The 13276-nt window shown below is 51.9% G+C and overlaps 2 protein-coding genes across 6 annotated transcripts in view; one reads left to right on the top strand and one right to left on the bottom strand.

Moving 5' to 3' along the window:
* Dlg4 (discs large MAGUK scaffold protein 4) overlaps window positions 1-6358 on the bottom strand; it is a 28034-nt gene extending 21676 nt beyond the window's left edge. Inside the window, exons 1-3 of one of the 5 annotated variants that reach the window (XM_029483256.1) lie at window positions 6254-6358; window positions 5973-6071; window positions 5667-5707 (exon numbers count right to left, since the gene is read on the bottom strand). In XM_029483256.1, the coding sequence (XP_029339116.1) occupies window positions 5667-5707; window positions 5973-6071; window positions 6254-6272 (159 nt within the window). In that variant the 5' untranslated portion in view covers window positions 6273-6358. Of the gene's footprint in view, window positions 1-4542; window positions 5044-5666; window positions 5708-5972; window positions 6072-6253 lie in introns of those variants that run through there. The other 4 variants (XM_029483255.1, XM_029483259.1, XM_021175397.2 and 1 more) reach the window with 4 other exon arrangements.
* Window positions 6359-8079: 1721 nt separating this feature from the next.
* Acadvl (acyl-CoA dehydrogenase very long chain) lies at window positions 8080-13269 on the top strand. Its single transcript, XM_021175399.2, has 20 exons — window positions 8080-8240; window positions 8308-8386; window positions 8645-8710; window positions 8800-8872; window positions 8960-9024; window positions 9124-9258; window positions 9892-10036; window positions 10169-10298; window positions 10387-10512; window positions 10826-11024; window positions 11176-11280; window positions 11701-11787; window positions 11873-11935; window positions 12024-12125; window positions 12205-12302; window positions 12390-12462; window positions 12543-12615; window positions 12706-12778; window positions 12874-12949; window positions 13027-13269. The coding sequence occupies exons 1-20, from the start codon at window positions 8179-8181 to the stop codon at window positions 13165-13167; spliced, it is 1971 nt and encodes a 656-aa protein (XP_021031058.1). The 5' UTR covers window positions 8080-8178; the 3' UTR covers window positions 13168-13269.
* Window positions 13270-13276: the final 7 nt, after the last annotated feature.

Genomic DNA, 13276 nt, shown 5'->3' with positions numbered 1-13276 from the left:
TTCAAGTTTAAAGAACCACGGATTTCGACATGCCCTTTAAATCATTCCTTTAGAAGTTTTATCTGCCCCCCCCCCCAGTCCACCACCTTATCATTAATGTATGACCCTTGGCTAACACGAACATCCAAACAAAGCCTCTTCAAATTTGTCTGGAGTTTCCTCACCCAAATCACGAAACTGAATGATACACTGGACCTTCTAAGATACCAACCCCCAAAACCTCACCAGAACCCAATTCTGAGTATTATTTAATCTGCCTTAAAGCAAACCTTCCAAATCCCATTGCAGTTTCTTCAAATTATTCCAAACCCTTGCCCTATATTAAGAATTATTTTTTTCTTTTACTTAAATTTTTATTACCTTTATTTGTGCGTGTGAGCACACAATTGTGTGTGCTATGGTACGCATGGGGAGGTCAGAGAACAATTTTAGGGGGTTGGTTCTCCATCTATCACATGAGTTACAAGAATGAAACTAAGGCTCTCCGGCTTGACAGGAAATGCCTTTACTCACATCTTGACAGCTCCAGTCTCTCTCTTCTCTCTCTCTCTCCCTCTCTCCCTCTCTCTCTCTCTCTCTCTCTCTCTCTCTCTCTCTCTCTCTCTCTCTCTCAGAGGTTGGAGTGTCTCAATGTAACATAGACTGGTCCCAAACTCTTTATGTAGCCGAGGGTGACTTTGAGAACTCCTAATTCTCCTGCCCTCCTGCCTCTACTTCCCAACCTCCACCCTCCGAGTTCTGGGATTGCCGGCATGAATTTACTATTCTTTTCTTTACCCCTCAAATTCTTAAATTACTTATTTTCTGGCTAGTCCCTCTACCCCATCCTTTAACATCCTTTCTCTAATTCTGAGCTACATTTTTGTTGGAAGATTTGCTCCCAATATATCTTCTCTCATCCAAAGGTGTAAAACAAAGCTTCAGGCTAGGCATGGTGTTGCATGTCTTTAGCAATAGGGAGGCAGAGACAGGCTGGTCTCTGTGAGTTCCAGGCAAGCCAGGCCTACAGAGTGAGACCCTGTCTCAAACTAATAATTTCACCAATGATCTGGACTGCAATTTACAGTAACCCACAAATCTTTCAGAATACCCTAAATTGCTCCATATCACTTCAGTCTTCTATCCTTTCCCTAACTCCTGAACTTGCAAACCTCTTTCCCAGAGAATGTTCACCCCTCTCATAAGGGTTCTCCCCAAATCAGCTGTCTACAGAACACAAAATTCCCACCCAGGGCAAAAGGCGTTAATGGCCTCTATAGCATCTCAACCCTGCACTTATCGGCCTCTGTTAGGTAAGCCCCCAAGATAAAACCCCGTCAATGTCCTAGTTTCCTACCTAAATAAAATGCATGGATCCGCAGAAATAACCAATGCAGAACCGGCTTGAACTCAATTTTATTTATTTATTTTTTTTTTAGTCTAGAAAATACATAGGCCCTGCTTCTCCACCAGTAGCACTATGGACTATCAAGACCCTCTTTCATCCCCCATTTCCTTTTTCCCTCCATTTTCCGTTTCCCCGTTGCCTGGCAACGCAGCAATCAAGGACTTTGCCGTCGCCTAGCAACTGTCTCCCTGGAACATAGAGCTGAGGTAGGAGGGTAACTCTGATGAAATCTGAACAGCCCTCCATCTTAGGAAAATTGAGACGTCATATCTCCAACCCACGGATTCTCCTTTCCAAAGACCCCCGCACCCCGCAGTTACTGGGACTACGGCCACACGAACCGGGTCTCCTTTCCATACAGGAACCACACCCCGCCCCTCCCGGGTCAGCCCCGCCCTCGACATGGTCTGTCAACCTAGGCCCTCCCCTTTCTGAGGGTTGTTGCCCGCCTCCTCCGATAGAGTAAGCCGACTCCGCCCACTCGCTCCATGAAACCACGCCTCCCAACGCTTCCCGCCCATTTGCTCCCCCGGCCTCGCCCACACTATCCTTCTGCCACGCCCCTGCCGACCAATGAATGAAGCTATTGGATACATTGCCCCGCCCCCAGTACCTCAGTTTTGCCCAATGAGGACCACCCAGAGGGCTTAACCACTTCGCCTCCAGGGCCCTGGCCAAATGCCCCCTATTTTTCCCCTACTTTTCCCCCCAGCCTCCATTTGTTCTGCTCCGCCCTCCGCCACCCTCGCCCTGCCCTCCAGTCCACCACGCAACTTCAGTCGTCGCTGGTTACTATGGCAACTGCGGCAGCAGCGCGCGGGGAGAAGGGGGAGGGACGGGGGCGGAGTGGGAGAAAGCTGCTCAGAGATAGAGATACTGGCAGAGATCTAGGTACCGAATAAGACTCAGTGATAGCTGTAAAGCAGAGTTTCCACGGAGCACAGAGCTGAGCATATATTAAGTATTCAAAAATGTTCCTTAAATTACTGCAGCAATTTATAAATATAGGCAACGAAAGATGGGAGGGCTATCAAACAGACCAGGAGAGCTCGGTGACTACAAAGGCTGAGCACTCCTAATCCCACTCCCCAGCATTTGCGGAGGGCAGAAGCCATGGGCCCCCTGCTGGTTTCTCCTGGGCCACCCTCCACTGGCCTGGATAGAGAAGAACCACAACTCCCAACAGTCCAGTGGACAACCACACTCTACCATTGAAGGATCTAGTACCCCAAGGCCTTATGGGAGTTGGAGTCCCTCCATCCTGAGGCTGACAAGTTTTCTGGCCAATGAATGTGGCAAACCTGGGTCTCCAAACCTCAGTAAGACCCGAATGCATATGATCCTCTCTACAAGTCTCCTACCTTCAGGGCTGCTCAATCATGTGCTCCAATGAACACACAGGAATTTGGGGCAGAAAAATGAGTAAATGCATTCACCCAGAATAGTTAACCAGTGCTGCAGAGCCCCTCACCCTTACTGGATTTCATGTGCTCATGCGTTAGGAGAACCCACACATTCCAATGGGCTTCCTATATACATCTGCACAAAGGTGATGGCAAGCTAGGTTGCCAAGGCCAAGGATTAGGCCTAAGGACAAGAGACACAAAGAGCACAGGCAGACACTGACTAAAAGAGGGCCAGAAGAACTGAGGCACAAAAATGTACTGAAAACTACAGGGGATGAGAGAGCCAGCAACCTGGAAGAATGCCCAAAACCCCACAGACCAGGAGAAAAACAAGCAGCCCTGTAGATGGGGTGAGGGATACAGAACTAGTCTTCAGTCCCCAGTCTTTAATCATGTCCACACGTGCACAATGCATGTGTATACACATGTGTGAGTTTGTGGCAAGGAACATGTGTGTCCTCAGCTTCCTCCCATAAGAAGCTGCAGTTCCCACTAAATATAACCCCCTCCCCAGCCTGTGACTCACACGGACCCCGCCTCCCCCGGCCCCCACTTCCTGTCCCACCCCCCAACCCCCAGCTGCCTGCCACCCGCCCAAGCCTCCCTCCACACACCAGGCATCCAGCTTGCCAGTCCCAGAGTCTGGGAGCAAACGGCCTCAGCTCCTTGGGCTTCCATCCCACTATTTCCAGGCTCTGACCACAGGGACACCCTTGTACCCCTGTATGGGTTCCAGCCCCGCCAGCCCTACCCTCTTCCTACACCTTTTTACCCCAGTGGCCTCTTGACCTCACAAGCCTCCTGAGATCCAGGAGTCCTCCCAAGAGTCAGGGTAACATCCCCTGCCCGCCCCCCCCCCTTTGCATCTGTTCTTCTGTTCTCTTGACCAGGGCTAGATAAAATGTGGGAGATGGGAATACTGGGCACGTGCCTGGGCTACCCCCAAATTTTGTACCACCCACATGGTCCTCAACTACCTTCTTTCTCTCCTCCTACCCCAAACCTCATCCTTCTTAGGAGATGGCAACCTCAGCTGTTGCAAGCTTCTAGCTCCCAGGGGAGTACCCCAAATCCTAATCCCACCTGGTCCATTCTCTCAGGTAAAGCTGTATCAGGCCTCAGGCCTCTGACAACTCCCAGGTCACTCTATTCCATATAATTAAACCCTCAATGTACAATTCCCTCAAAGCAGGAGCATCCCAAACATGTCTAGCACAAGATGTTCTATTACCTGAAGGCCCACCCTTACCTGCTAGTTGACACCACCATACAAGCCAGACACTCACAACCAGTAACCTTTACCCTCATGCCAAGAGACACCCCCCCAAAATTGGCCAGCATCTCACAATGAGCTTTTTTGCCCAGGAAGGAAGACAACCCCCCCCAGCACACTCACATAGCCCACCTTCCCACATATATGAGCAGAACTCCCATGTGAGGCAGGCAGGCTTCTCCTTAAATAAATTGCCCTCAAAACATTGCTGGTGAACACTAAAGCTCACCAAGCCACCCCAAACACCAGATTCTCCATTTCTTTATAGGTACAAAATGATCACTCCAGGAGGCACCTGTGGCCAAATCCATCCTTTTCTCAAATGTGAACCCCAAAACTAAACTGTGACCCCTCTAATAGATCTTACTTCTGAGGCTCTCACTCCAGTGCCTGCAGCCCTAGATAAGGCCTACCTAACCCTTCTCCACAAATTCATTACCTACTCCCCCTCCCCACAGCTTCCCCATCATGCTTACCTTGGTTGTCACTATACAGAGACAGTCCATGTTGGGGGGCCTGGCCGCGGCGGCGAGTAGGGGGCTCTGACTTCATTGGAGTTTTGTTCCTCCCCTCGGTGGGTTCTCACCCCTCCCCCCTCCGCACCCCACTTTTGCAGGGGGGGCCAGGATGGGGGGAGGGGTGAGAGGGGAAGGAGAAGGTTGGAGAAGAGAAGGGTAGGGGAGCGTGGAAGGGAGGGGGGACCCTAAAAGGGGCTCCCCAGTGGAGGGGAGGGGGATTGAGGAGCACACCCCGATTCTCAGGAGGGGTAGGGGCACAGGGGGCTGGCAGCCCCGGAGTTCTGGGGCTGGGGCATGAGCTGGGATGGGGGAGGGGAACTGGATTTCGGGAAGCCCCGGGGTATGCGGGGGTCTTGCCAAACGGCCAGGGGCTAGGGGCCGTGGCGGGGGAGTGGGGNGGGGGGGGTTGGAGATGGCAGCGGCCGATGTAGCCGCGGAGCCGAGGAGGGAAGGGGAGAGAGGAGGAGAGAGGAAGCAGGGGGAGGGAGGGAGGGAGCTAGGAGCCAGAATGGGGGGGGTGCCTTGGCAGTGTTAACTCCTTCACTGCTGGCAGGAACCCGGATAATGGGAAAGGAGCTAGAAGCACAAGCAGAGAGGCCCTACGGCAAACATGGAGACCTGGCTAACCTCGGTGATGACAGCAAAGATGAGGAGGATGGATTTTCTCCTTAGAGGGAAAAAGCCCACAGCTGGGAGGGGAGCATCCCTCCTTGGTTGAGTGCAGGAGGGAGGCCATAGCTGGGGTAAGGGGCTGAGGGAGGGGCTGGCAGTAGAGAATCTTGGGGACCTAGTTCTCCCCTAGGAGTCACAGGAAGAAGTCTGAAAAGTAATTAAGTATGATCTGGACTTCCTGGTATTGAAATTGGGGCAATGCAAGAAAGAGGAGAAGAAAGAAGAAAGGGCATAGGGCTGGCTGCCTACAGACAGCACTGCTGGTGCCCCCAACTCCTCAGTTAGTACTAGGGATCATGTTGCCTGGGCCCCTAAGTCTCAGTTTAAAATTAGCAAGAATGTACTCTCGTCCCTCCAGTCCTGCCAGCTCAGGCAGTCAGGAAGCCAGGCACCCACCATTATCTCCTTACCTGACTCTCTGAGATACAAGCCTCATAATAGTCCAGGATGTCTGTCACGGGAACAGAATTAAGTCACCCTCCCAAATCCCAGGGCCCTCTGGCCACCCCTGCTACCCCTGGCTTCTGTGTGTCAAGAGAGGCTCCTCCAGCTAGGATGGATGCTGCCAGGAGGTATAGTGTGATGGCTCTACACAAGCAAGAGCCTGGACTAGATGCTCTGAGTATTTCCAACCAGCCTAGAACCTGTAACGCTTGACCCCATACCCCAGGCCAGCCCTGTCCACTGTGGCCCCTCAGAACACCAGCCTTACTCACCCAGCAAGGCCTGGAAGAGATCACTGTGCAGCACTGTGAGGAGGGGAGGTGCCCACCGCAGTAGTGGGGGGGCCAGGAGCCAGAGGGCTGACCTGGGAGCTGGTAAAAAGCAAGTGACAAAGGATGGAGACCAAGCCGCTTACCCACTTAGTCATCTAAGGTTTTCCAGCCTTTGTCTTCTCTTTCCAGACCCCATGGATAGATTCAGGAAGAGAAGGAGCCCCTGGGCCCCCATCCCAGATCTAGATCACCCCCTCAAAGACCCGGGTTTTTTTTTTCACCTCTGGGTCTCTGGGACATCTCTCTTCTCCCAATTTAATCTCCCTAATCCGCCGAGATTGAAGTTGAGCTGCTTTCACCCTACGCAGTTGTAGCTAGTAAAGTGGACTAGTGACCTAGGTTCCACCCTTCCCCGGGTCACCAGGTGACACTTTGCTCCTCATAGTGTACCTTCCCAAATGCCAGCCATAATTTAGCTGCTTTTCTGTGAGTGGGAAAGAGGATTTTATCTAAGGCAGTCCCAGCAACCCAGAGTTAAGCTCTTTTTCTCCCCAGGCCTGACCATACTGAGAAGGGGTCGGGGACAGTGACATGGCTCACTGGGTAAAGGAACTCACTGCCAAGCCTGTCATCAGGGACCCACATAAAGGTGGAGAGAACTATTGGAAGTTGTCTTCTGACAAGGGCTTCTGAGTGCACACTTGCATAAGCGGACTTTTAGACGAGGTTCAAGACAACTCAGCAATTCAGAGCAGGCGTTGCTCTTAGGCAGAGGACCTGTGTTCAGTCTCCAGTGTGTCCACATACATGGCAGTGTACAGCTAACTGTATGTAATTCCAGTTGTAGGTGATCTAATGCCTTCTTCTGACCTTGGTGGGATATATATATATATATATATATATATATATATATATATACACATATATACACACACACTCATATATATATATAAATTTTAAAATAAATAAACCTTTAAAAACTAAAAAAAAAAAAAAAGGGAGGGCTGGAGAGATGTCTCAGGGGTTAAAAGCACTGACTGCTCTTCCAGAGGCCCTGAGTTCAATTCCCAGCAACCACATTGTGGCTCACAGCCATCTATAATGGGATCCGATGCCCTCTTCTGATGTGTCTGAGGACAGCTACAGTGTACTCACATACATAAAATAAATTAAAAACAAAAAAACAAAAAAAAAATAGCCTGGCAGTGGTGGCGCATGCCTTTAATCCCAGTACTTGGAAGGCAGAGGCAGGCGGATTTCTGAGTTCAAGACCAGCCTTGTTTACAGAGTAAGTTCCAGGACAGCCAGGGCTACACAGAGAAACCCTGTCTCAGAAAAACAAACCACCACCACCAACAAAAACCACACAAAACACACACACACAATGTATTTTGCTCTTCCAGAGGACCTTAGTTCTGTTCTCAGCAACCACGTCGGGAGACTCACAACTTCCCTCCAGCTCCACAGCTTCTGGTCTCTGTATCTATAGGCACTGCACCCATGTGCACATGCTAATATACAGACACACACACAAAGTTCTTTTTTAAAAAAAAAAAAAAAGTGTTCATTTCCTAAGACACGTGCTTTTGGAGTCTTCACTCTAGTAGGGTCTATGTGGCCTCAAATTCATGGTGATCGTGATTTAGTATCTCCCAAAGTCCATGAGAGACTAGAGGCTCCTACTACGCGCTTTTAGAAGAGTTTTAAGTTGGTGAAATCTTCTAGATCTCAGAATTCGCTTAGAGTAAACCCCAGCTTGAGTCTGCCACCTCACGCCCCTCTTTTTTTGAAGGAGAAATTTCTTCCTTATAATCCAGGTCTCTGCATCTGATATTTACCTTTCTCTCTTTTAACTTTAGCTAGGAAGTCCTCCCTCCAACCTTCTGGCTCTAGTCATTTAACTCTTCCTTCTCTTATCTAATCTCTTCCCTTTTTAGTGGATAAGACTTTAGTTTAGACCAGCGGCTCTATAGAGTTTGGGAAAGAAAACGGATCGTTTGAAGATGGATCACCCTAGGTCAAGTAGAATACAGGGACCGGGTACACGTCGGAACTTCAGCTCCCACCATGCATCGAGGCCCAAGACCACGCCCCCACCACGCAGTGCATTGTGGAGCATGAGTCAGGGCCCAGACACACAACCTTTGGGCAGGCGAGACGCGAAGAGGAGAGGTCAGTGGTCAAGACTTCGGCGGCGGCTTTGGAGATGCAGTCGGCTCGGATGACCCCGAGTGTGGGGCGACAGCTGCTGCGCCTGGGGGCCCGAAGGTCCGTATATAGCAAGGGGACATTGGGTCTGGGAACCAGGGCAGAACTGAACCCCGACTCCTTACAGCTCGCGATCTACTACTGTGCTTCAGGGACAACCCCGGCCTATCTCTGCCCAGCGACTTTATGCCAGGGAGGCCACTCAGGTAAGTGACAGTGGATGAGGGAGAGGGACGTAGAAATGCGAGTTGCCAGTTCCCACTAGCCTGCGACCGACAGGGGTCTCTCTCTTCGACCCAGTCATCTGGTGACAGTTCTGTCACCGAAAGTAGGGGAAAGGGCACGCCAGGGTGCCCTAGTGAGAAAGTAATGGAACATGCACAGAACGCACTTCCTAGAGTTAGAGCTTCCTGCACACCTTTTAAGACCCATCTCCAGCCTAACTGCTCTGCCCTTTCCTCCAGGCAGTTCTGGACAAGCCAGAAACCCTCTCCTCTGATGCTTCCACCAGAGAAAAACCAGCCAGGGCAGTAAGTGACTGGAAACTGGACTGACACTTAAAAACCAGGAGTAGAATCACCCCAGGCACCCACCTAAGATTCTTTTCTTCCTTGCCCAGGAATCTAAGTCCTTTGCTGTGGGGATGTTCAAAGGCCAGCTTACCATTGATCAGGTGTTCCCATACCCATCTGGTAAGTAAAGGCTTAGTCAGTCACTGACAGTGTGGGCAGGGGAGCCCTCCCTGCCTGACTAGCCTGTTCTTCTCTCCCATTATGCAGTGCTCAGTGAAGAACAGACACAATTTCTCAAAGAGCTGGTGGGACCAGTGGCCCGGTTCTTTGAGGTAAGGGATGACCAGAGCTCAGCCCCTCCTGGGCTAAGTAAGATGCTAAGGAGCTTAAAGGAGCCTCTGAATATGAGATCCTTCCTATTCCTTGCTCAGGAAGTGAATGACCCTGCCAAGAACGACGCCTTGGAGAAGGTGGAGGACCACACTTTGCAGGGACTCAAGGAACTGGGGGCATTTGGTCTGCAAGTACCCAGCGAGCTGGGTGGTTTGGGCCTCTCTAATACCCAGGTGAGAGGATCCCCGGGTTAACATTCCACAGTGCTCCAGTTTTGGCAGACTCACCACTAGGGCCAAGCCAAGTAGACAGGGTAGTGTCTACCTGCCTGCCCTTTTTCTCACACGTCTTCCCCTGAAACATGATCTGTGTGCAGCCCACTGGGTCCGGTGGACCTAACCATAGTTCCCAGGTCTTTGGGGACTGTGTGAGGCAACACAGCAGGCAACCTTCCCATTGAGACCAAGGGCAGCTGGGCACGGAGGCGCTCATCTTTAACCCAGCATGGAGGCAGAGGCAGGCGGATCTCGAGTTCAAGGCCAGCCTGGTCTACAGAGGGAGTTTCAGGATAGTCAAGAAAACCCACAAAGTTTCAGGCTAGCTGGAGCTACAAGATGAAACTGCCTCAAAGGGGGGAAAAAGTTATCTAAGCCCTTTGGTATCCCTGCTCCTGTCTCCTTAGGAAAGACTCCAGGGCTTCATGCTACAGAAGCAGCCTCCCTGTGCCCTGTCCAAACCCACTCCACTCCCCATGCTCAGAGTAGAGATGCTCCAAGCCCCAGGCCAGGTCTGCCCTGCTGCCCATTCTTGTTGAAGACAAGTTCAGTGCAGCCAGCTACAATCCCAGACACCTCCTTTCCCTCCAGTATGCTCGCTTGGCAGAGATTGTGGGCATGCACGACCTTGGTGTTAGCGTTACCCTGGGAGCTCATCAGAGCATCGGTTTCAAAGGCATCTTGCTCTATGGCACAAAGGCCCAGAGAGAAAAATACCTTCCCAGAGTGGCATCTGGTAAGGCAACCTTAAGAGACCCAGGGGTAAGGAGTGTGACACTGCTCACAGTGTTACAAGGAACTGCCTGGGGATGAGGGGGCGCAACTCTGGTGGTCAGGATTCCCAGTGAACCTGTTCTCTCCCCCACAGGGCAGGCTTTGGCTGCTTTCTGCCTAACAGAGCCCTCAAGTGGGTCCGATGTAGCCTCCATCAGAAGCTCAGCCATACCCAGCCCCTGTGGAAAATATTACACTCTCAATGGGAGCAAGATCTGGATCAGGCAATCTTCCATTTCTCTTCTTCCCTTCAGCCCTGTGTCCTGAGCCTGCTGCTCTAAACCCTATACTAACCACCTCATTCTTCCACAGTAATGGGGGCCTGGCCGACATTTTCACTGTCTTTGCCAAGACGCCAATTAAAGATGCAGCCACGGGGGCCGTGAAAGAGAAGATCACAGCTTTTGTAGTGGAAAGGAGCTTCGGAGGGGTTACCAAGTGAGTATGGGGCAAAACAGCAGAATCAAGGACGGGGACAGCACTGGGCTCTCAAGAGCAAATAGTCAATACAGGCCACGCTGGGGCTATCTCTGTACAAGAGGCACCCACAGGAGGTGAGCAGTTTGTTTCCTCTGGGGGAACACAGGCTAACAGGCCATAGCTAGATATCCGTAGCCCCTGGGGCACATGGGTAGTGCCCTGTATCCTTTTTATAGTCTAGGGAGTTCTCCCCTGATCATGAGACCTGAAAAGGCCCTTTTCCCCCACAGCAACCTGTTCATACCTCAACTTTCCTGCCCTGCCTTTTCAGTGGGCTCCCTGAAAAGAAGATGGGCATCAAAGCATCTAACACGTCAGAGGTGTACTTTGATGGAGTGAAGGTGCCATCAGAGAATGTGCTAGGAGAGGTGGGAGATGGCTTCAAGGTTGCTGTCAACATCCTCAACAACGGAAGATTCGGGATGGCTGCAACCCTCGCAGGCACCATGAAATCCCTCATTGCCAAGGCGGTGAGTCCCAGTCCCTAGCTAGCACATGTCCCTGACTGCCTCAGAGTGCTGACACACACACATGCACACTCGACCATCGGCACAGTTAGGCCTCAGCCCGGCCAGGTGGAGACTGAAGAACCACAGTGGGGTTACATGCGCCCTCTTGCAGGTTGATCATGCTACTAATCGTACCCAGTTTGGAGACAAAATTCACAACTTTGGAGTGATCCAGGAAAAGCTGGCTCGGATGGCTATTCTGCAGTATGTGACTGAGGTAAGGGCCTCCTGGGCCCCTTCCCTGGAGCCCTATGGCTTTCTTCACAGTTGGGTCAGACTACAACCCCCAGCAGCACCTGGGGCAGTGGGTCTCCAGCTTTACACCAATGCCCTAGGGGATGCGAGGAGGCATAGTCAGTTCTCTTCTGGAGGGTGGCGCTGCTCTGCTAAATGCTTCCCAGATGCACCAAACACGACTTTTAACCCACCCCTTTACAGAGTCGGAAGCCTCGAAGCCCCTGATTTACCAAATCAGAGGGTCACATATTGGACATATTTGACCTGACCAGGAGGCTAAAGTGAATTCAAGGGTTGGGGGAGTAGGTCAGCGCTCGTCTTGAAGGTCTGAGCATTAGCCATTCTGTCTGATGCAGCCCTTCCCTGTTGTCTTTCCCATGTCCCGACCATGCTCCCTTAGTCCATGGCTTACATGCTGAGTGCCAACATGGACCAGGGATTCAAAGACTTCCAGATAGAAGCCGCCATCAGCAAAATCTTTTGCTCGGTGAGGACCCAGGCGTGATGGGAGGGCGGAGTCCAGATTGGGACCTCAGCTCAAAAAACCAACTCATCCGGTTCTCTGTCCTCAGGAGGCGGCCTGGAAAGTGGCAGATGAGTGCATCCAAATAATGGGGGGCATGGGCTTCATGAAGGTACAGAGTATTGCTCGGCAGGGGGGGCATCTGCTCAGAGTGGACAGGCACATCTCAACAGAGGTTTCTGTGTCTTCCTGCGTGCCAGGAACCAGGGGTGGAGCGTGTGCTCCGAGATATTCGAATCTTCCGGATCTTTGAAGGGGCAAATGACATTCTTCGACTGTTTGTGGCTCTCCAAGGCTGTATGGTAAGAGGAAGGAGGATGAGGGAGAGCAGCTGGGGAGGACACTGAGTCCTCACTGTCGCCGCTCCCCTTCTCTCCACAGGACAAAGGAAAGGAACTCACTGGGCTGGGCAATGCCCTGAAGAACCCTTTTGGAAACGTTGGCCTCCTGATGGGAGAAGCAGGCAAACAGCTGAGACGGTACCTCATGGGCTGGGGCCAGCCAGGGCCAGGGCCAAACAAGATGGGAGGCCGCAACTGACCAGTCACTCTTCCATCTCCTCCCAGGAGGACAGGAATCGGCAGTGGTTTGAGTCTGTCAGGGATTGTCCACCCAGAGTTAAGTCGCAGTGGTGAACTGGTGAGTGAGCCTTAAAGCAGAGCCTGTGGTGGCTGTGAGCTGCCTTCCTCTCCTGAGCTCTGTGACTCTTGTCTCTTCAGGCAGTGCAGGCTCTGGATCAATTTGCCACCGTGGTGGAGGCCAAGCTGGTGAAACACAAGAAAGGGATTGTCAGTGAGTGAGCTCTGCAACCCCCTTCCCTCCCTGATTCCCTCCCTGATTCCCTCCCTTTGACTGACAGCCCCACCCTCATCTACCTGACAGATGAGCAGTTCCTGCTCCAGCGACTGGCGGACGGCGCCATTGACCTCTATGCCATGGTGGTGGTGCTTTCCAGGTAAGGCGGCAGCGTGGGACACTTGGCAGGCTAGAGCCACAGAGGAGCTGGGCCAACACCAGCACTCGGGATTATTTTAACCTGTTTCCTCACAGAGCCTCAAGATCCCTGAGTGAGGGCTACCCGACGGCACAGCATGAGAAAATGCTCTGTGATAGCTGGTGCATTGAGGTGAGCCTTGGAGCTCCCCAGTACAGGTGGGCATTCAAGATACAGGCCTGACCGTCCTTCCCCTCCCCTCTCCCCAGGCTGCAACTCGGATCCGAGAAAACATGGCCAGTCTGCAGTCCAGCCCTCAGCAGCAGGAGCTCTTCCGGAACTTCAGAAGCATCTCCAAGGCCATGGTGGAGAACGGTGGCCTGGTCACCAGTAACCCGCTGGGAATCTGAGACTCCCATCAGGCCCTGACAAGGTCCCGTGCCTTCTCTGATGCCAAGCCCTTAGGGTGATGGAGTACTTACTGCCTTAACAATAAATTTTCTACCAAGCCACTGTCTG

Source organism: Mus caroli, chromosome 11 (genome assembly GCF_900094665.2).
Source record: "Mus caroli chromosome 11, CAROLI_EIJ_v1.1, whole genome shotgun sequence".
Lineage (NCBI taxonomy): Eukaryota > Metazoa > Chordata > Mammalia > Rodentia > Muridae > Mus > Mus caroli.
This window is presented reverse-complemented; position numbering and strand designations above follow the sequence as displayed.

Coding starts and splice junctions, on each gene's coding strand:
- Acadvl (XM_021175399.2), top strand. CDS start 8,179: ATGCAGTCGGCTCGGATGACCCCGAGTGTGGGGCGACAGCTGCTGCGC. Junction 8,711..8,799: donor GAGAAAAACCAGCCAGGGCA/GTAAGTGACTGG, acceptor TTCCTTGCCCAG/GAATCTAAGTCCTTTGCTGT. Junction 12,950..13,026: donor GTGATAGCTGGTGCATTGAG/GTGAGCCTTGGA, acceptor CCCTCTCCCCAG/GCTGCAACTCGGATCCGAGA.